The sequence below is a fragment of the Mesoplodon mirus genome (assembly GCF_964341445.2).
Source record: "Mesoplodon mirus genome assembly, chromosome: 16".
Lineage (NCBI taxonomy): Eukaryota > Metazoa > Chordata > Mammalia > Artiodactyla > Ziphiidae > Mesoplodon > Mesoplodon mirus.
Genome location: NC_138992.1, coordinates 51,010,629 through 51,032,706, shown reverse-complemented (window position 1 = coordinate 51,032,706; position 22,078 = coordinate 51,010,629). Strand labels below are relative to the sequence as shown.

Below are 22,078 nucleotides of genomic sequence, written 5' to 3'. Positions count from 1 at the left end.
TCCTCCCGGACCGGGGCACAAACCCGTGTCCCCTGCATCAGCAGGCGGAGTCTCAAACACTGCGCCACCAGGGAAGCCCTAATTTCGTACTTTTAATCAAGATGCTGATGTTAAATATAACTGTGCTTAATATCTACTGTGTTTAAATATAACTGCCGTTTTGCTGCTAAAATATATAAAGAGAAGTGTAAAAAACTCTATATCACATTTCTCTTTCCAGCGGGATCTATTAGTGGAGATATCATTGATGAGTTAATGTCTTCTGATGGTAAGTAGTTAAAAAACTTAATAAATATAACCTTATACATCAATAAGGCTTTTCTAGAATTTATGAGTGGCACATGATTTAAAAGAAATGAAGAACCTATATTTTTTAACTGCTTAATGTACTATGATGATTCATAGTAAGTTATAGGCATCCTTCAGAATTTTTGCCTGCATTTTGAGGAAAAAGAATTCATAAGGGGATACTTACCACCTTTACTGAATCAACTTCTGAATTGTTGGCATACTAGCCCTTTTTACACCTGAAGAATTTGGCCAAGAAGAGTAAAACAGTGTATCTGAGTCAAGAGGAAATGTGAAAACATAGTTTTGTAAATACTCCTCCCATGGCCAATTTCAAGCTGCCAATGTGAAGTCAGTATTACTAAGATTAGCCACATCATCGTCTAATCTGAAATAATTCTTAAAAATCAACTAGCTCTAATATGGTAGTTACTTTAGCAGTTACTCTCTGGGCCTCACCTTTCTAAAAGTTCTTGGATTCAGAGTCCTGGTTCCTAACAAATATGTATAGCCGAGACCTAGGAAATAGCAGCTGTTAAATTAGCCAATGGCACAGTAACCATTTAGACATTTATCATACACTTCCGTAAAAGCAGAGAATTTCAGCATAGTTATTAATTTATGTCTAGTTCCTTTCTCTGTTTTCAAAGTGGTAGCTTATTTAGCAGATCAGAGAAAATACTTTGACCAGTGTTTCTGAATCATAAATTTTAGTGACAAGTTCAACCAATAAAAATTAACTTCTGTTTCTCAAGCTAACACCTATAATCAATGCATAAAATGTCTTTAAAGGAGAATCTATCAAAATATACACAAAATACAAGTCATTAATTTGATCATTACATTTCCTATTATGTATTTTTAAAAAATTACTGTATAACATGGGAAACTTAATTTGGCTTGATTTTTTGATAGTATTTTATGTTAGACATCATTACCTGTAGGTAGAAACCATCTTTAACACTGAATTTATTTTTTGCTTGCAGTGTTTCCGCTTTTACGGCTTTCTCCGACCCCGGCAGATGACTACAACTTTAATTTAGATGATAATGAAGGAGTTTGTGATCTGTTTGATGTCCAGATACTAAATTATTAGATTCCATGGAAACTTGGGACTGTTATCTACCTCTAACTGTGTAACATTTTAGACGTCTTAATAACCTAAGTATTTAAAATAATGAATGTAACACCTTTTTAGTTCACTGATTCTGAAATGTTCTTCCCTAATACTTTCTTTTTTACTTCACAAAACTTCAACCATAAGAACAAAGGATTCTGACTGCTTCAGGGGAAAAAGTGATTTCATATCCACCGACTCCCTACCCTCAAGTAATTACATTCTGGAATTTCAACTTTTCCTCCCATTCTGAATCCTTCTGTTTTTTTTTTCCTTATATGAGAGGAAAGTTAAAGTAGACTTAAGGTCATCAAAAACAAAAGAAGTTGGCCAAGGGCTCATCATTTGTTTGTCTTACATTTTTACTGCCACGAGACTGTCCATTTTTCTGTGTACCCTCTGATCCAGACATTCACTGCCACTTATAAAGTGAAGGGTGTAAACTAGGATATGTTAACTGTTTCAGTGAACAGATTTTGTGAAGTGCCTTCTGTTTTAGCACTTTAAGTTTATCACATTTTGTTGACTTCTGACATTCCACTTTCCTAGGTTATAGGAAAGATCTGTTTATGTAGTTTGTTTTTAAAATGTGCCAATGCCTGTACATTAACAAGATTTTTTAAAATAAAACTGTATAAAGCATTTAATTTATTGGTCTTTTTGGAGAATCTGATGCATCACCAGTGTATTACAACTGAGCCATTAATCTTGTAGCTTCATCAACATCAACTGGTTCGTTTTCATGACACTGCTCAGGAATCTGGAGAGAAAATTACATTTAAAAATTTAGATAACAATAGCAAACAAAAATGACAATCTACTGACATATAATCTATTATTCAATATAATTTCTTCTAGTTGTACTTTTGGAAATAGAACAATAAATTCCCATATTTTAGACTCAATGTTTTAAAGTCTGAATAAGCTATACATACTACAGAGCCAAATACTAAAAATGACAATCAATACAGGCTTTGAAAATTTGGAGTTTATTAGCCAGAACGAAAGGAAGTGATTTCCACTCACCAGCTGTTTCTGCACAGGTTCCAGGGAAAGGTCTTTTACGAACCATGCAACTACCTTTTGCAAATATACAAAAGCTTCATTCACGATGTTAACTTTTTCATCATTCACGATGTTCATCTTTTAAAAAAAGAAAAAGAGCATTAATCCATGGTCTCACAACCATTAAGGATAAAAATATAGGCTACCTTAATTTAATCTTGTTACCCCCCAAATCTATAAACTCTTATCAATCCTACCAATTTATGGAGACAATTTACCCTAAAATTCTTACAGTCTTATTGGGACATTTTAGACAAAAGGTTCTGTCTTTTTAAAGATAAGAATTATGTGGATATACCTCATACCTTGACTTTCCTGGAATAAACGGGCCAAAATACGTGACCACTATGTTTCTAAGCTACGGTGCTATCGTCTCTCATCTGTAAAATGAGGAACCTGGATGGCATGCTTCCAGTGTCCTTCTAACAGTACGTCTCTGAATCCTTCCTTGATGGAAGTGCCTGGCAGTCTCCTGAGGACAGCGGCCCCTGTAGCCGTCCTCGCTTGAATCTCAAAGGTGGGGGTGGTATTCTTGTTCTTCACAGCTGCTCCCCAACCATTTTTCCTTCAACACTTTTGGCTCTTTTGCATCTTATGCATCAGGACATTCTGACACCCCTGTCCTCATTACTGTCACCTACCAACACCGTGATTACTTGCTCCTTCGTGAAAGATCTCAGACCATGGCTCACTGACCCCTCTCACGCCTGGCGTCGCTGCTTAGTGGCTACGACAAAAACCTATCCTATGGCTTCTTAATCTCTTCAGGTCCTCACCTCCAGGGGTCTTTTCCACGACCTACCTTGCCATGACTCTCATGCATTACCTTAGGCTGCATCATTACCTGTTACCGCACCACCTCCTATCCTTCTATTCACTTATTTTATTAATAGTTCTTAAATCTCACTGAAATCTTTTCCCACCAAGTTCACTACTGTTCACATGTTCATATCCCCGCTTTTTCCTTTAGCCTGCACAGATTCCATGACCACTGATCAGTCGCTCCTTCACACCCTAACTCTACTTCCCTTCTCTCCCTCAATCAGACTTCCCTGCCAACCTAGTTAAACTCAGGTATCAGCCTTTTCTGAGCCCAAAACTGAAGCTCTAGAAAATCATAACTGGCTGACTGGCTTCACTTTAAGTTCGTGGCCACCAACTTCAATTTACCATTTATATAGTACCTGGCGATCGTGCGACCTCCCCCTAAGTTAGGCTGCTTTCTCAGAAAAGTGTTCGATACTTTCTCCAACCACGCTGCCTACCCACAGATCTTTTCCATTAGCAACCGTAGAGCTTCTAGGACTTCCTATCCAAACAAAATAATTTTCCTCAGATACACCAAGCCTTCACCCAGCTGGGGGTCTCTGCACTCACTATTCTTTCTGCCTAGAACATGCTGCTCCCAACACTTCCCAGCAGTTTGCATCACTGGCTCCTGTCAGGCAGGTCTTGGCTTCAATGTCAACCCTGAAGACAATTCTATCTAAAACTGTCACCCCCAAACCCCAGTCATATCACCCAGCTTTATTTCCTTTATAGCATTTCCAAAGTCATGAAATTGCTCCACCAAAAAGTTTAACTCAGCTAATTCATGAAGACTGAAAGATAAAATGTTACATTTCTATGGACCATTATGATAATTACTAAGTCCTCTAGAGGGGACTCCACCTACTACTTAAGCTTGAAAACATGTTCTTGAATAATTGTCTTAAGGAGTCTACTTAATCTTGAAGAACTTTCCCATTCCCCAAATATTTTGAAGAAAAGATAAAGCAACTCCTTTCTTTTCAAATTTTGTATTTTAAGAAACAAAATATTTTATCTTCTATTTTTAGGTTCTTATCTGAGCTATAGATATCTTCAGAGAAATAAGATTTACTGAGAAGAAAAAGAATGGGTGTTGACTGACATTCCATGTCTTGGCTCTGTTGAAAGCTTCTTGAATATATATGAGTTTAGAGATAATTTTTCCATACCATGGTTTTTTATGATTTCTAGGCTCTGAGAAAACTATTAAAACTGTTACTTGGAGCCTCATACATTTGCAGTTAAAATGCCTTCTTCCTTTTGCATTTGAATTCAAGAAAGGGAGGTTATTTTTCTGCATCGTTGTTTCTTTTTTGAAACAAATGTTTAACAATCATCTTGCTTTTGTAGGAAAGGCTAAGAACCTGTTTTAAATATTAGCATTCAGTTTTTCAGTAGCTTTACAATTATGCTTTTCTTGTAAACAATAAAGTCAGAGTGCTTAAGTGATACTAACCTTCTTCAGATTAGTGGTAACTGGCTTTGCTTTATTTTTAACCTTAAAGCTTTTTCGGCTGGCTACCTGGAATACAGTCCTGGACTTCTGTCCTCTTAGTTTGTTCTTGGCCATTGTCTAGGCAAGAAAGAAAAGGAGCTCAATTCAGTTGCCCATGTTTATGAACTGTAAATCAATTTAAGTTTTGGAAGTAAAGGTACCAATTAAATCTAAGAAGTTCCACCTTCCTCCTGATTATTTTTAAAATTGCTGCTTGTATTAAAATTATCTCCATGTCCTTTTGGTCCTACTAGATTTTTCTGTTTCAGTGCAGAGTGTGTAGCTAATTCTTTTCTGCATCTCCAGCACCTGGCCCATAAGAGGCTCCACATTAATTTCTGCCAGTTAGATTCATTAATTAATATTCTCAACACAACAGTTGTTTTCTTTCAGCTCTCTGCAGCATCTGACAATGCTAACCATCACCATCCATCCTTCTGATAGTTTACATACTGCTATTCCATTCTGGTTCCTTTCATACTCTACGACTGACTCTCTTCTCCCTCCTTCTTTCATTCCTTTTTACTTGTCCCATTTTCACTCCTGTGCGCACCTCCTCAAAACCAGTACTTAAGCTTACACTTCCTAGCCCCCGCGTTAAATTACTTTCATGACTTCCGCATCACCTCTATGTGAATGGCTCTTGCCTAAAAACTGTACGTATCATCTCTGTTCTATAGCTAAACACACTAAGCCTATAAATTCTACTTGAGAAACATCTCTGAAACCTGTCTTTAACAATGCACGTGAGGGACAATTTAAAAAATATTAATAGTTAAGCTTTATTGAGCTTTTACTACATGTACAGCACTATGCTAACATTTTATGTGTTTTGACTAATTTACTCCTTACAACAACACTTCGTAGGACGTACTATTATCATTACACAGATAAAAAAAAAAAAAACTGATGCAAAGAGAAGTTAATCTGCCCATTGTTGCACTAGTAGCCAGAGAATGCCAAGATTCAAAGCCAAGCAGACTAGATCCTGAGCTCTCATTATGTGATGTGGCCTCTCGTATATAAATACAAATGCAGTACAAAAACATGACTTACTACTGCCTAGTTCAGGACTGGGTTACTGCTTTAGTCCCTACGACTATTTGGTTTGACTCTGGGTTGGGACAAAGTATACCCATGGACCAAATCAGGTCAGGCACCCGTCTTTGTAAATGATGTTTTATTAGAACGCAGCTACGTCCATTCGATTATGTATGTTTTGTCTGTGGCTGCTTTCCTGCGACAACTGTGGCTCGCAAAGCCTAAAATATTTACTATTTGGTCCTTTACAGAAAGACTGTCAACCCCTGGCTTAAGCCACATGCATTCAAGTCTATCCTGCGTAGTGGTATGAAATGAACCGTCCCAATGTTAAAATCCTTCAGTGGCTCCTCCAACCCACAAGGTTTTTGTCCTGACATATTGCTGCTGGAAACCTGACTCTAGCATAAATCTGTCAAAGGTATCTCCTGCTATTTCTCTATACCTACTCTAGTCTACTAATCACTCTCTGAAGACACCTTGCACATTCTTCCTTTCTTCCCTTTGCTCACATTGTATCTCTCCTCCTTCAATGTCTAGCCTCAGGAACAAGAGAGACAGCAATGGTTCCGAACCCCAACAGAACTTCTTCTTAAAAAAAAAATAAAATAAAAAAATGGGGCTTCCCTAGTGGCCCAGTGGTTGAGAGTCAGCCTGCCGATGCAGGGGACACGGGTTCGTGTCCCGGTCTGGGAAGATCCCACATGCCGTGAAGCGGCTGGGCCCGTGAGCCGTGGCCGCTGAGCCTGTGTGTCCGGAGCCTGTGCTCCGCAACGGGAGAGGCCACAACAGTGAGAGGACCACATACCGCAAAAAAAAAGAACACAGTAGGAAATACATGATTATTATAGAAGCAGAAAATACACATAAACCACCCCTAAATTAAATAATCTAAAATCCTTCCAATAAGTAACCAAAATCCAACCATTCATCTAGTATTCATTAATCAATTACTATGTACCAAGTGTGGTACAGAACCTATATACATACATATGAAACATATACAAACACAAGAAACATAAAGATAGGTGCTGTAACTGACAGCATACGAGTGGAGTCACAGAAGGGAAAGATCCAATCGAGTTGGGGACTCGAGGAAGGTTCGTGGAGAAGGTGAGAGCCTAGCTGTGGGGGTAGGGGATAGGGATTTTCTCTAACAACCACGTGGAAACTGGTGACAACAGAACAACCCAAAACTGGTACCCTGCCGTGGGCTGAAGGCCCAGCAGGCATGGGGGTTTTAGGCCTGAGCCAGCAGGCCTGCGGCCGAGTAGGGCTGCCTAAGGCAGCGAGCGACGACGGAACGGAGCCTCCCGACGGCAGCAGCGCGCGGACGGCCAATCCCGTCTCAATCCTCAGAAACTTCACGCCAGCGCGCCGGAAAATTTTTTTTATTAATCTCTCACCAGTCCTCCGATACCCTCGGGCAGGGGTATAAGCTCCACGTAACGCCAGCTGTACGCACAGGATCCAGGAAGTTCCGGAATGAGGGAGCCAGCCAACGGTCCTCTCTCAGGTCGTAGTTCCGCCCACCGGGATAAGCTCCGCCCACAGGGCGGAGTCGTGTCCCGTGAGCTTGGGCTGCAGACGGCGATAAGCCCCGCCCACCGAGCGTCCTTCCGCCCACCGAGCGTCCTTCCGCCCACCGAGCGTCATTCCGCTCACGGGCTTGTTCCCACCCACCTAAAGTAGTCCTGTCCACAGAACCATCTCAGCCGTGGAGCATCCTTCCCTAAACACAGGACCCGCCCTGTGAACATGCTTTGCCGTTCGCTTGGTTAGGAACCTCTACTCAGCTGAGGCGTTGAAGACGTGGCTAAGTCTGCAGTTGCTCGCAGGGGTATGTGTACAGAAACCACCCGAAGTGTCTGAGTCACCAGAGCCACACGGACCGTAACACAGGTGGTCGGCCCTCAGCCGCTTACTGCTGGCTGGCTCTGTCCGCGCTCCCGGGAGGTGGCGCTGCGCACCTCTGGGTGGTGTCCGGGTTTGGTTGCAGCAACAAAGAACCTAATGTCTGGAGTAGATCTGGAACTATAATCTCCCAAGGAAAAATTTGTAGTGAGCTAAAAGTTGAAATGCTTTTCTCATTGAAGCTTCCTTGCTTCAAAATGAGACTTTCTGACAGCACGGCAGAGGCCCAAGAAAATATCAATAAGTTGTAAAACAAGAATCAGGGAACTTTAGAAAATCTTAGAAGAAATATTTTTGCCTTCCAGTTTTATTTCTGTGTGTGTATATTTCCCAGTTAAGGTGTTCTAGGATGAGTTTTCTAGAAAATCGAATCACTTCTTCCAAGAGGATCTTTCCACTAAGGTAACAGTTTTCACATGCTCTCTCCTTATTTTGTCACGGTCTTAGGGAAAGCCAGCTTTTAAACAAATGTAGAAGTACTGACATTTTTATATCACTTTGGTAACGGTACATGAGTTCTGCTCTAAGTATCAAAATAAGGCCAAGGTAGCATTCCCCTTTTGCAAGTGAGAATGCTGAGGTTCAGAGTCTAAGCCATTTTCGGTATCCACACAACTAGTAACTGACAAAGCCAAACTAGAATCCACGTGGGCTGGCCGTCGGTCAAGTCCTCTTCCCGCAAAATCAGGCACTTGCCTGCTTATAGAAAGATGAACCACTTTTACAGTAAATCATTTTATTGTTTATGTCCATCACAAAAAATTAGAGAATACGTTAAGCAATGAGGAATAATTACTTGTCAATGTAATTGTATTAAAAATTCTGTATTTTTTCTAAAGAGTGACTTTTAAAAACACCTTAAAATGCATTATAAAATGCCCATAATGTGTGGCGACAAGACCAAAGTAACATCAAAGCGACAGAAAACCGTTAGATTCTTTCACGAGGCCAGAGTTATCCAGGAATACTGAAGCTAATAAGGTGAGTATAATTATGGTTCCTTGAATGTGAAGTTATTGATGTATATGCAGAAGACAAAGAAATAGATGCAATGGAATGATATTATAGTCTTTATGAAGACTTACGGGCCTAGCTTTCATTTGGAAATGGTGAGATAGGGATACTTACACCACGGGAATAACATGGTTTATACAGGCAAGAGCAGAGGCACTCTATGAGGTATGAGTGAGAAGACATGATTTCTGTTTACTTCTGTTACCTACCAACAGTGTGACTGTGGAAAAGTTACTTCATGTCTCTGTGCCTCCCTCTCCCATATGTAGATGGCTGCTCAGTAAATACCCACTTCAGAGGACATTCATTATCTGCTCAGCATCCCTCTCTGGGGAACCACTCTTCTCCCATTAAGTGATCCTGGTTGAATGAGTAATTACAGTCCTCGTCTAAAGATTTTCCAGCCAGAGCTAGTGGAGACAATTCTTGCTTTTAGTATCCCTGTGCTAGGATGATGTGAAATTGAGGCTGCTAGTTGCCGTCTCCTCCAGCAACTTGAGGGAAGCCTGACTGCAGTGGGAGAGAATAAGAGCAATGCAAAAGAACACAGAGCTGAACAACAGAACACAGGACCTTGGTGATATCATTGGAGTCCTTGGATTCAGCCACAGATGGAAGAAATATCCATCCCTTGTCTTCTCCGTTATCTGAACGAAAACATTGCTTTTTTTTTTTTTATTGGGTTATTTACGTTTTTTCAGTTTGTGTGTGTGTGTGTGTGTGTGTGTGTGTGTGGACCATTTTTAAAGTCTTTATTGAATTTATTACAATATTGCTTCTGTTTTATGTTTTGGTTTTTTGGCTGCGAGGCACGTAGGATCTTAACTCCCCGACCAGGGATCAAACCTACACCCCCTGCATTGGAAGGCGAAGTCCTAACCACTAGACTGCCAGGGAGGTCCCTGTTGGTTTTTTTGTGTTTTGTCTGTTTGTTTATTTGTTTGTTTGCGGTACGAGGGCCTCTCACTGTTGTGGCCTCCCCTGTTGCAGAGCACAGGCTCCGGACGCGCAGGCTCAGCGGCCATGGCTCACGGGCCTAGCCGCTCCGCGGCATGTGGGATCTTCCCGGACCAGGGCACGAACCCGTGTCCCCTGCATTGGCTGGCGGACTCTCAACCACTGCGCCACCAGGGAAGCCCTAATTTCGTACTTTTAATCAAGATGCTGATGTTAAATATAACTGTGCTTAATATCTACTGTGTTTAAATATATGCTGTTTAAATATAACTGCCTTTTTGCTGCTAAAATATATAAAGAGAAGTGTAAAAAGCTCTATATCACATTTCTCTTTCCAGCGGGATCTATTAGTGGAGATATCATTGATGAGTTAATGTCTTCTGATGGTTAAGTAGTTAAAAAATTTAATAAATATAACCTTATACATCAATAAGGCTTTTCTAGAATTTATGAGTGGCACATGATTTAAAAGAAATGAAGAACCTATATTTTTTAACTGCTTAATGTACTATAATGATTCATAGTAAGTTATAGGCATCCTTCAGAATATTTTGCCTGCCTTTTGAGGAAAAAGAATTCATAAGGGGATACTTATCACCTTTACTGAATCAACTTCTGAATTGTTGGCATACTAGCCCTTTTTACACCTGAAGAATTTGGCCAAGAAGAGTAAAACAGTGTATCTGAGTCAAGAGGAAATGTGAAAACATAGTTTTGTAAATACTCCTCCCATGGCCAATTTCAAGCTGCCAATGTGAAGTCAGTATTACTAAGATTAGCCACATCATCGTCTAATCTGAAATAATTCTTAAAAATCAACTAGCTCTAATATGGTAGTTACTTTAGCAGTTACTCTCTGGGCCTCACCTTTCTAAAAGTTCTTGGATTCAGAGTCCTGGCTCCTAACAAATACGTATAGCCGAGACCTAGGAAGTAGCAGCTGTTAAATTAGCCAATGGCACAGTAACCACTTAGACATTTATCAGACACTTCCATAAAAGCAGAGAATTTCAGCATAGTTATTAATTTATGTCTAGTTCCTTTCTCTGTTTTCAAAGTGGTAGCTTATTTAGCAGATCAGAGAAAATACTTTGACCAGTGTTTCTGAATCATAAATTTTAGTGACAAGTTCAACCAATAAAAATTAACTTGTTTCTCAAGCTAACACCTATAATCAATGCATAAAATGTCTTTAAAGAAGAATCTATCAAAATATACACAAAATACAAGTCATTATTTTGATCATTACATTTCCTATTACATATTTTTAAAAAACTTGCTGTATAACATGGGAAACATAATTTGGCTTGGTTTTTTTTTTTTTTTTTGCGGTAGTCGGGCCTCTCACTGTTGTGGCCTCCCCCAGTGTGGAGCACAGGCTCTGGACATGCAGGCCCAGCGGCCATGGCTCACGGGCCCAGCCGCTCCGCGGCAGGTGTGATCCTCCCGGACCAGGGCACGAACCCGTGTCCCCTGCATTGGCAGGCGGACTCCCAACCACTGCGCCACCAGGGAAGCCCTGGCTTGATGTTTTTGATAGTATTTTATGTTAGACATCATTACCTGTAGGTAGAAACCATCTTTAACACTGAATTTATTTTTTGCTTGCAGTGTTTCCGCTTTTACGGCTTTCTCCGACCCCGGCAGATGACTACAACTTTAATTTAGATGATAATGAAGGAGTTTGTGATCTGTTTGATGTCCAGATACTAAATTATTAGATTCCATGGAAACTTGGGACTGTTATCTACCTCTAACTGTGTAACATTTTAGACGTCTTAATAACCTAAGTATTTAAAATAATGAATGTAACGCCTTTTTAGTTCACTGATTCTGAAATGTTCTTCCCTAATACTTCCTTTTTCACTTCACAAAACTTCAACCATAAGAACAAAGGATTCTGATTGCTTCAGGGGAAAAAGTGATTTCATATACACCGACTCCCTACCCTCAAGTAATTACATTCTGGAATTTCAACTTTTCCTCCCATTCTGAATCCTTCTGTTTTTTTTTTTTTCCTTATATGAGAGGAAAGTTAAAGTAGACTTAAGGTCATCAAAAACAAAAGAAGTTGGCCAAGGGCTCATCATTTGTTTGTCTTACATTTTTACTGCCACGAGACTGTCCATTTTTCTGTGTACCCTCTGATCCAGACATTCACTGCCACTTATAAAGTGAAGGGTGTAAACTAGGACATGTTAACTGTTTCAGTGAACAGATTTTGTGAAGTGCCTTCTGTTTTAGCACTATAAGTTTATCACATTTTGTTGACTTCTGACATTCCACTTTCCTAGGTTATAGGAAAGATCTGTTTATGTAGTTTGTTTTTAAAATGTGCCAATGCCTGTACATTAACAAGATTTTTTAAAATAAAACTGTATAAAGCATTTAATTTATTGGTCTTTTTGGAGAATCTGATGCATCACCAGTGTATTACAACTTAGCCATTAATCTTGTAGCTTCATCAACATCAACTGGTTCGTTTTCATGACACTGCTCAGGAATCTGGAGAGAAAATTACATTTAAAAATTTAGATAACAATAGCAAACAAAAATGACATAATCTACCGACATACAATCTATTATTCAATATAATTTCTTCTAGTTGTACTTTTGGAAATAGAACAATAAATTCCCACATTTTAGACTCAATGTTTTAAAGTCTGAATAAGCTATACATACTACAGAGCCAAATACTAAAAATGACAATCAATACAGGCTTTGAAAATTTGGAGTTTATTAGCCAGAACGAAAGGAAGTGATTTCCACTCACCAGCTGTTTCTGCACAGGTTCCAGGGAAAGGTCTTTTACGAACCATGCAACTACCTTTTGCAAATATACAAAAGCTTCATTCACGATGTTAACTTTTTCATCATTCACGATGTTCATCTTTTAAAAAAAGAAAAAGAGCATTAATCCATGGTCTCACAACCATTAAGGATAAAAATATAGGCTACCTTAATTTAATCTTGTTACCCCCCAAATCTATAAACTCTTATCAATCCTACCAATTTATGGAGACAATTTACCCTAAAATTCTTACAGTCTTATTGGGACATTTTAGACAAAAGGTTCTGTCTTTTTAAAGATAAGAATTATGTGGATATACCTCATACCTTGACTTTCCTGGAATAAACGGGCCAAAATACGTGACCACTATGTTTCTAAGCTACGGTGCTATCGTCTCTCATCTGTAAAATGAGGAACCTGGATGGCATGCTTCCAGTGTCCTTCTAACAGTACGTCTCTGAATCCTTCCTTGATGGAAGTGCCTGGCAGTCTCCTGAGGACAGCGGCCCCTGTAGCCGTCCTCGCTTGAATCTCAAAGGTGGGGGTGGTATTCTTGTTCTTCACAGCTGCTCCCCAACCATTTTTCCTTCAACACTTTTGGCTCTTTTGCATCTTATGCATCAGGACATTCTGACACCCCTGTCCTCATTACTGTCACCTACCAACACCGTGATTACTTGCTCCTTCGTGAAAGATCTCAGACCATGGCTCACTGACCCCTCTCACGCCTGGCGTCGCTGCTTAGTGGCTACGACAAAAACCTATCCTATGGCTTCTTAATCTCTTCAGGTCCTCACCTCCAGGGGTCTTTTCCACGACCTACCTTGCCATGACTCTCATGCATTACCTTAGGCTGCATCATTACCTGTTACCGCACCACCTCCTATCCTTCTATTCACTTATTTTATTAATAGTTCTTAAATCTCACTGAAATCTTTTCCCACCAAGTTCACTACTGTTCACATGTTCATATCCCCGCTTTTTCCTTTAGCCTGCACAGATTCCATGACCACTGATCAGTCGCTCCTTCACACCCTAACTCTACTCCCCTTCTCTCCCTCAATCAGACTTCCCTGCCAACCTAGTTAAACTCAGGTATCAGCCTTTTCTGAGCCCAAAACTGAAGCTCTAGAAAATCATAACTGGCTGACTGGCTTCACTTTAAGTTCGTGGCCACCAACTTCAATTTACCATTTATATAGTACCTGGCGATCGTGCGACCTCCCCCTAAGTTAGGCTGCTTTCTCAGAAAAGTGTTCGATACTTTCTCCAACCACGCTGCCTACCCACAGATCTTTTCCATTAGCAACCGTAGAGCTTCTAGGACTTCCTATCCAAACAAAATAATTTTCCTCAGATACACCAAGCCTTCACCCAGCTGGGGGTCTCTGCACTCACTATTCTTTCTGCCTAGAACATGCTGCTCCCAACACTTCCCAGCAGTTTGCATCACTGGCTCCTGTCAGGCAGGTCTTGGCTTCAATGTCAACCCTGAAGACAATTCTATCTAAAACTGTCACCCCCAAACCCCAGTCATATCACCCAGCTTTATTTCCTTTATAGCATTTCCAAAGTCATGAAATTGCTCCACCAAAAAGTTTAACTCAGCTAATTCATGAAGACTGAAAGATAAAATGTTACATTTCTATGGACCATTATGATAATTACTAAGTCCTCTAGAGGGGACTCCACCTACTACTTAAGCTTGAAAACATGTTCTTGAATAATTGTCTTAAGGAGTCTACTTAATCTTGAAGAACTTTCCCATTCCCCAAATATTTTGAAAAAAAGATAAAGCAACTCCTTTCTTTTCAAATTTTGTATTTTAAGAAACAAAATATTTTATCTTCTATTTTTAGGTTCTTATCTGAGCTATAGATATCTTCAGAGAAATAAGATTTACTGAGAAGAAAAAGAATGGGTGTTGACTGACATTCCATGTCTTGGCTCTGTTGAAAGCTTCTTGAATATATATGAGTTTAGAGATAATTTTTCCATACCATGGTTTTTTATGATTTCTAGGCTCTGAGAAAACTATTAAAACTGTTACTTGGAGCCTCATACATTTGCAGTTAAAATGCCTTCTTCCTTTTGCATTTGAATTCAAGAAAGGGAGGTTATTTTTCTGCATCGTTGTTTCTTTTTTGAAACAAATGTTTAACAATCATCTTGCTTTTGTAGGAAAGGCTAAGAACCTGTTTTAAATATTAGCATTCAGTTTTTCAGTAGCTTTACAATTATGCTTTTCTTGTAAACAATAAAGTCAGAGTGCTTAAGTGATACTAACCTTCTTCAGATTAGTGGTAACTGGCTTTGCTTTATTTTTAACCTTAAAGCTTTTTCGGCTGGCTACCTGGAATACAGTCCTGGACTTCTGTCCTCTTAGTTTGTTCTTGGCCATTGTCTAGGCAAGAAAGAAAAGGAGCTCAATTCAGTTGCCCATGTTTATGAACTGTAAATCAATTTAAGTTTTGGAAGTAAAGGTACCAATTAAATCTAAGAAGTTCCACCTTCCTCCTGATTATTTTTAAAATTGCTGCTTGTATTAAAATTATCTCCATGTCCTTTTGGTCCTACTAGATTTTTCTGTTTCAGTGCAGAGTGTGTAGCTAATTCTTTTCTGCATCTCCAGCACCTGGCCCATAAGAGGCTCCACATTAATTTCTGCCAGTTAGATTCATTAATTAATATTCTCAACACAACAGTTGTTTTCTTTCAGCTCTCTGCAGCATCTGACAATGCTAACCATCACCATCCATCCTTCTGATAGTTTACATACTGCTATTCCATTCTGGTTCCTTTCATACTCTACGACTGACTCTCTTCTCCCTCCTTCTTTCATTCCTTTTTACTTGTCCCATTTTCACTCCTGTGCGCACCTCCTCAAAACCACTACTTAAGCTTACACTTCCTAGCCCCCGCGTTAAATTACTTTCATGACTTCCGCATCACCTCTATGTGAATGGCTCTTGCCTAAAAACTGTACGTATCATCTCTGTTCTATAGCTAAACACACTAAGCCTATAAATTCTACTTGAGAAACATCTCTGAAACCTGTCTTTAACAATGCACGTGAGGGACAATTTAAAAAATATCAATAGTTAAGCTTTATTAAGCTTTTACTACATGTACAGCACTATGCTAACATTTTATGTGTTTTGACTAATTTACTCCTTACAACAACACTTCGTAGGACGTACTATTATCATTACACAGATTAAAAAAAAAAAAAAACTGATGCAAAGAGAAGTTAATCTGCCCATTGTTGCACTAGTAGCCAGAGAATGCCAAGATTCAAAGCCAAGCAGACTAGATCCTGAGCTCTCATTATGTGATGTGGCCTCTCGTATATAAATACAAATGCAGTACAAAAACATGACTTACTACTGCCTAGTTCAGGACTGGGTTACTGCTTTAGTCCCTACGACTATTTGGTTTGACTCTGGGTTGGGACAAAGTATACCCATGGACCAAATCAGGTCAGGCACCCGTCTTTGTAAATGATGTTTTATTAGAACGCAGCTACGTCCATTCGATTATGTATGTTTTGTCTGTGGCTGCTTTCCTGCGACAACTGTGGCTCGCAAAGCCTAAAATATTTACTATTTGGTCCTTTACAGAAAGACTGTCAACCCCTGGCTTAAGCCACATGCATTCAAGTCTATCCTGCGTAGTGGTATGAAATGAACCGTCCCAATGTTAAAATCCTTCAGTGGCTCCTCCAACCCACAAGGTTTTTGTCCTGACATATTGCTGCTGGAAACCTGACTCTAGCATAAATCTGTCAAAGGTATCTCCTGCTATTTCTCTATACCTACTCTAGTCTACTAATCACTCTCTGAAGACACCTTGCACATTCTTCCTTTCTTCCCTTTGCTCACATTGTATCTCTCCTCCTTCAATGTCTAGCCTCAGGAACAAGAGAGACAGCAATGGTTCCGAACCCCAACAGAACTTCTTCTTAAAAAAAAAATAAAATAAAAAAATGGGGCTTCCCTAGTGGCCCAGTGGTTGAGAGTCAGCCTGCCGATGCAGGGGACACGGGTTCGTGTCCCGGTCTGGGAAGATCCCACATGCCGTGAAGCGGCTGGGCCCGTGAGCCGTGGCCGCTGAGCCTGTGTGTCCGGAGCCTGTGCTCCGCAACGGGAGAGGCCACAACAGTGAGAGGACCACATACCGCAAAAAAAAAGAACACAGTAGGAAATACATGATTATTATAGAAGCAGAAAATACACATAAACCACCCCTAAATTAAATAATCTAAAATCCTTCCAATAAGTAACCAAAATCCAACCATTCATCTAGTATTCATTAATCAATTACTATGTACCAAGTGTGGTACAGAACCTATATACATACATATGAAACATATACAAACACAAGAAACATAAAGATAGGTGCTGTAACTGACAGCATACGAGTGGAGTCACAGAAGGGAAAGATCCAATCGAGTTGGGGACTCGAGGAAGGTTCGTGGAGAAGGTGAGAGCCTAGCTGTGGGGGTAGGGGATAGGGATTTTCTCTAACAACCACGTGGAAACTGGTGACAACAGAACAACCCAAAACTGGTACCCTGCCGTGGGCTGAAGGCCCAGCAGGCATGGGGGTTTTAGGCCTGAGCCAGCAGGCCTGCGGCCGAGTAGGGCTGCCTAAGGCAGCGAGCGACGACGGAACGGAGCCTCCCGACGGCAGCAGCGCGCGGACGGCCAATCCCGTCTCAATCCTCAGAAACTTCACGCCAGCGCGCCGGAAAATTTTTTTTATTAATCTCTCACCAGTCCTCCGATACCCTCGGGCAGGGGTATAAGCTCCACGTAACGCCAGCTGTACGCACAGGATCCAGGAAGTTCCGGAATGAGGGAGCCAGCCAACGGTCCTCTCTCAGGTCGTAGTTCCGCCCACCGGGATAAGCTCCGCCCACAGGGCGGAGTCGTGTCCCGTGAGCTTGGGCTGCAGACGGCGATAAGCCCCGCCCACCGAGCGTCCTTCCGCCCACCGAGCGTCCTTCCGCCCACCGAGCGTCATTCCGCTCACGGGCTTGTTCCCACCCACCTAAAGTAGTCCTGTCCACAGAACCATCTCAGCCGTGGAGCATCCTTCCCTAAACACAGGACCCGCCCTGTGAACATGCTTTGCCGTTCGCTTGGTTAGGAACCTCTACTCAGCTGAGGCGTTGAAGACGTGGCTAAGTCTGCAGTTGCTCGCAGGGGTATGTGTACAGAAACCACCCGAAGTGTCTGAGTCACCAGAGCCACACGGACCGTAACACAGGTGGTCGGCCCTCAGCCGCTTACTGCTGGCTGGCTCTGTCCGCGCTCCCGGGAGGTGGCGCTGCGCACCTCTGGGTGGTGTCCGGGTTTGGTTGCAGCAACAAAGAACCTAATGTCTGGAGTAGATCTGGAACTATAATCTCCCAAGGAAAAATTTGTAGTGAGCTAAAAGTTGAAATGCTTTTCTCATTGAAGCTTCCTTGCTTCAAAATGAGACTTTCTGACAGCACGGCAGAGGCCCAAGAAAATATCAATAAGTTGTAAAACAAGAATCAGGGAACTTTAGAAAATCTTAGAAGAAATATTTTTGCCTTCCAGTTTTATTTCTGTGTGTGTATATTTCCCAGTTAAGGTGTTCTAGGATGAGTTTTCTAGAAAATCGAATCACTTCTTCCAAGAGGATCTTTCCACTAAGGTAACAGTTTTCACATGCTCTCTCCTTATTTTGTCACGGTCTTAGGGAAAGCCAGCTTTTAAACAAATGTAGAAGTACTGACATTTTTATATCACTTTGGTAACGGTACATGAGTTCTGCTCTAAGTATCAAAATAAGGCCAAGGTAGCATTCCCCTTTTGCAAGTGAGAATGCTGAGGTTCAGAGTCTAAGCCATTTTCGGTATCCACACAACTAGTAACTGACAAAGCCAAACTAGAATCCACGTGGGCTGGCCGTCGGTCAAGTCCTCTTCCCGCAAAATCAGGCACTTGCCTGCTTATAGAAAGATGAACCACTTTTACAGTAAATCATTTTATTGTTTATGTCCATCACAAAAAATTAGAGAATACGTTAAGCAATGAGGAATAATTACTTGTCAATGTAATTGTATTAAAAATTCTGTATTTTTTCTAAAGAGTGACTTTTAAAAACACCTTAAAATGCATTATAAAATGCCCATAATGTGTGGCGACAAGACCAAAGTAACATCAAAGCGACAGAAAACCGTTAGATTCTTTCACGAGGCCAGAGTTATCCAGGAATACTGAAGCTAATAAGGTGAGTATAATTATGGTTCCTTGAATGTGAAGTTATTGATGTATATGCAGAAGACAAAGAAATAGATGCAATGGAATGATATTATAGTCTTTATGAAGACTTACGGGCCTAGCTTTCATTTGGAAATGGTGAGATAGGGATACTTACACCACGGGAATAACATGGTTTATACAGGCAAGAGCAGAGGCACTCTATGAGGTATGAGTGAGAAGACATGATTTCTGTTTACTTCTGTTACCTACCAACAGTGTGACTGTGGAAAAGTTACTTCATGTCTCTGTGCCTCCCTCTCCCATATGTAGATGGCTGCTCAGTAAATACCCACTTCAGAGGACATTCATTATCTGCTCAGCATCCCTCTCTGGGGAACCACTCTTCTCCCATTAAGTGATCCTGGTTGAATGAGTAATTACAGTCCTCGTCTAAAGATTTTCCAGCCAGAGCTAGTGGAGACAATTCTTGCTTTTAGTATCCCTGTGCTAGGATGATGTGAAATTGAGGCTGCTAGTTGCCGTCTCCTCCAGCAACTTGAGGGAAGCCTGACTGCAGTGGGAGAGAATAAGAGCAATGCAAAAGAACACAGAGCTGAACAACAGAACACAGGACCTTGGTGATATCATTGGAGTCCTTGGATTCAGCCACAGATGGAAGAAATATCCATCCCTTGTCTTCTCCGTTATCTGAACGAAAACATTGCTTTTTTTTTTTTTATTGGGTTATTTACGTTTTTTCAGTTTGTGTGTGTGTGTGTGTGTGTGTGTGTGTGTGGACCATTTTTAAAGTCTTTATTGAATTTATTACAATATTGCTTCTGTTTTATGTTTTGGTTTTTTGGCTGCGAGGCACGTAGGATCTTAACTCCCCGACCAGGGATCAAACCTACACCCCCTGCATTGGAAGGCGAAGTCCTAACCACTAGACTGCCAGGGAGGTCCCTGTTGGTTTTTTTGTGTTTTGTCTGTTTGTTTATTTGTTTGTTTGCGGTACGAGGGCCTCTCACTGTTGTGGCCTCCCCTGTTGCAGAGCACAGGCTCCGGACGCGCAGGCTCAGCGGCCATGGCTCACGGGCCTAGCCGCTCCGCGGCATGTGGGATCTTCCCGGACCAGGGCACGAACCCGTGTCCCCTGCATTGGCTGGCGGACTCTCAACCACTGCGCCACCAGGGAAGCCCTAATTTCGTACTTTTAATCAAGATGCTGATGTTAAATATAACTGTGCTTAATATCTACTGTGTTTAAATATATGCTGTTTAAATATAACTGCCTTTTTGCTGCTAAAATATATAAAGAGAAGTGTAAAAAGCTCTATATCACATTTCTCTTTCCAGCGGGATCTATTAGTGGAGATATCATTGATGAGTTAATGTCTTCTGATGGTTAAGTAGTTAAAAAATTTAATAAATATAACCTTATACATCAATAAGGCTTTTCTAGAATTTATGAGTGGCACATGATTTAAAAGAAATGAAGAACCTATATTTTTTAACTGCTTAATGTACTATAATGATTCATAGTAAGTTATAGGCATCCTTCAGAATATTTTGCCTGCCTTTTGAGGAAAAAGAATTCATAAGGGGATACTTATCACCTTTACTGAATCAACTTCTGAATTGTTGGCATACTAGCCCTTTTTACACCTGAAGAATTTGGCCAAGAAGAGTAAAACAGTGTATCTGAGTCAAGAGGAAATGTGAAAACATAGTTTTGTAAATACTCCTCCCATGGCCAATTTCAAGCTGCCAATGTGAAGTCAGTATTACTAAGATTAGCCACATCATCGTCTAATCTGAAATAATTCTTAAAAATCAACTAGCTCTAATATGGTAGTTACTTTAGCAGTTACTCTCTGGGCCTCACCTTTCTAAAAGTTCTTGGATTCAGAGTCCTGGCTCCTAACAAATACGTATAGCCGAGACCTAGGAAGTAGCAGCTGTTAAATTAGCCAATGGCACAGTAACCACTTAGACATTTATCAGACACTTCCATAAAAGCAGAGAATTTCAGCATAGTTATTAATTTATGTCTAGTTCCTTTCTCTGTTTTCAAAGTGGTAGCTTATTTAGCAGATCAGAGAAAATACTTTGACCAGTGTTTCTGAATCATAAATTTTAGTGACAAGTTCAACCAATAAAAATTAACTTGTTTCTCAAGCTAACACCTATAATCAATGCATAAAATGTCTTTAAAGAAGAATCTATCAAAATATACACAAAATACAAGTCATTATTTTGATCATTACATTTCCTATTACATATTTTTAAAAAACTTGCTGTATAACATGGGAAACATAATTTGGCTTGGTTTTTTTTTTTTTTTTTGCGGTAGTCGGGCCTCTCACTGTTGTGGCCTCCCCCAGTGTGGAGCACAGGCTCTGGACATGCAGGCCCAGCGGCCATGGCTCACGGGCCCAGCCGCTCCGCGGCAGGTGTGATCCTCCCGGACCAGGGCACGAACCCGTGTCCCCTGCATTGGCAGGCGGACTCCCAACCACTGCGCCACCAGGGAAGCCCTGGCTTGATGTTTTTGATAGTATTTTATGTTAGACATCATTACCTGTAGGTAGAAACCATCTTTAACACTGAATTTATTTTTTGCTTGCAGTGTTTCCGCTTTTACGGCTTTCTCCGACCCCGGCAGATGACTACAACTTTAATTTAGATGATAATGAAGGAGTTTGTGATCTGTTTGATGTCCAGATACTAAATTATTAGATTCCATGGAAACTTGGGACTGTTATCTACCTCTAACTGTGTAACATTTTAGACGTCTTAATAACCTAAGTATTTAAAATAATGAATGTAACGCCTTTTTAGTTCACTGATTCTGAAATGTTCTTCCCTAATACTTCCTTTTTCACTTCACAAAACTTCAACCATAAGAACAAAGGATTCTGATTGCTTCAGGGGAAAAAGTGATTTCATATACACCGACTCCCTACCCTCAAGTAATTACATTCTGGAATTTCAACTTTTCCTCCCATTCTGAATCCTTCTGTTTTTTTTTTTTTCCTTATATGAGAGGAAAGTTAAAGTAGACTTAAGGTCATCAAAAACAAAAGAAGTTGGCCAAGGGCTCATCATTTGTTTGTCTTACATTTTTACTGCCACGAGACTGTCCATTTTTCTGTGTACCCTCTGATCCAGACATTCACTGCCACTTATAAAGTGAAGGGTGTAAACTAGGACATGTTAACTGTTTCAGTGAACAGATTTTGTGAAGTGCCTTCTGTTTTAGCACTATAAGTTTATCACATTTTGTTGACTTCTGACATTCCACTTTCCTAGGTTATAGGAAAGATCTGTTTATGTAGTTTGTTTTTAAA

At 40.5% G+C, this 22,078-nt stretch overlaps 3 protein-coding genes and 2 long non-coding RNA genes across 6 annotated transcripts in view; 3 read left to right on the top strand and 2 right to left on the bottom strand.

Annotated features, from left to right (window-relative positions):
* E2F5 (E2F transcription factor 5) overlaps window positions 1-2,052 on the top strand; it is a 29,290-nt gene extending 27,238 nt beyond the window's left edge. For both annotated transcript variants that reach the window (XM_082601849.1, XM_082601850.1), the window contains 2 exons: window positions 221-268; window positions 1,275-2,052. In XM_082601849.1, the coding sequence (XP_082457975.1) occupies window positions 221-268; window positions 1,275-1,384 (158 nt within the window). In that variant the 3' untranslated portion in view covers window positions 1,385-2,052. The remainder of the gene's footprint in view (window positions 1-220; window positions 269-1,274) is intronic.
* LOC309792308 (ribosomal biogenesis factor-like) lies at window positions 2,021-7,366 on the bottom strand. The gene is made up of 4 exons (XM_082601862.1): window positions 7,223-7,366; window positions 4,737-4,853; window positions 2,432-2,548; window positions 2,021-2,165 (listed from the first exon to the last, which is right to left on the bottom strand). The coding sequence occupies exons 2-4, from the start codon at window positions 4,848-4,850 to the stop codon at window positions 2,094-2,096; spliced, it is 303 nt and encodes a 100-aa protein (XP_082457988.1). The 5' UTR covers window positions 4,851-4,853; window positions 7,223-7,366; the 3' UTR covers window positions 2,021-2,093.
* A 90-nt stretch (window positions 7,367-7,456) lies between these two features.
* LOC309792317 lies at window positions 7,457-11,916 on the top strand. The gene is made up of 3 exons (XR_014291673.1): window positions 7,457-8,132; window positions 8,570-10,087; window positions 11,313-11,916. It is a non-coding gene; the product is annotated as an uncharacterized lncRNA (long non-coding RNA).
* Window positions 11,917-12,061: 145 nt separating this feature from the next.
* Window positions 12,062-17,410, bottom strand: LOC309792306 (ribosomal biogenesis factor-like). Its single transcript, XM_082601860.1, has 4 exons — window positions 17,268-17,410; window positions 14,780-14,896; window positions 12,475-12,591; window positions 12,062-12,206 (listed from the first exon to the last, which is right to left on the bottom strand). Exons 2-4 carry the CDS (start codon window positions 14,891-14,893, stop codon window positions 12,135-12,137), a joined length of 303 nt encoding a protein of 100 aa, XP_082457986.1. The 5' UTR covers window positions 14,894-14,896; window positions 17,268-17,410; the 3' UTR covers window positions 12,062-12,134.
* Window positions 17,411-17,501: 91 nt separating this feature from the next.
* Window positions 17,502-21,961, top strand: LOC309792310. The gene is made up of 3 exons (XR_014291667.1): window positions 17,502-18,177; window positions 18,615-20,132; window positions 21,358-21,961. It is a non-coding gene; the product is annotated as an uncharacterized lncRNA (long non-coding RNA).
* Window positions 21,962-22,078: the final 117 nt, after the last annotated feature.

Coding starts and splice junctions, on each gene's coding strand:
- LOC309792308 (XM_082601862.1), bottom strand. CDS start 4,850: ATGGCCAAGAACAAACTAAGAGGACAGAAGTCCAGGACTGTATTCCAG. Junction 2,549..4,736: donor TTACCACTAATCTGAAGAAG/GTTAGTATCACT, acceptor TTTTTTTAAAAG/ATGAACATCGTGAATGATGA. Junction 2,166..2,431: donor AACCTGTGCAGAAACAGCTG/GTGAGTGGAAAT, acceptor TTTTCTCTCCAG/ATTCCTGAGCAGTGTCATGA.
- LOC309792306 (XM_082601860.1), bottom strand. CDS start 14,893: ATGGCCAAGAACAAACTAAGAGGACAGAAGTCCAGGACTGTATTCCAG. Junction 12,592..14,779: donor TTACCACTAATCTGAAGAAG/GTTAGTATCACT, acceptor TTTTTTTAAAAG/ATGAACATCGTGAATGATGA. Junction 12,207..12,474: donor AACCTGTGCAGAAACAGCTG/GTGAGTGGAAAT, acceptor TTTTCTCTCCAG/ATTCCTGAGCAGTGTCATGA.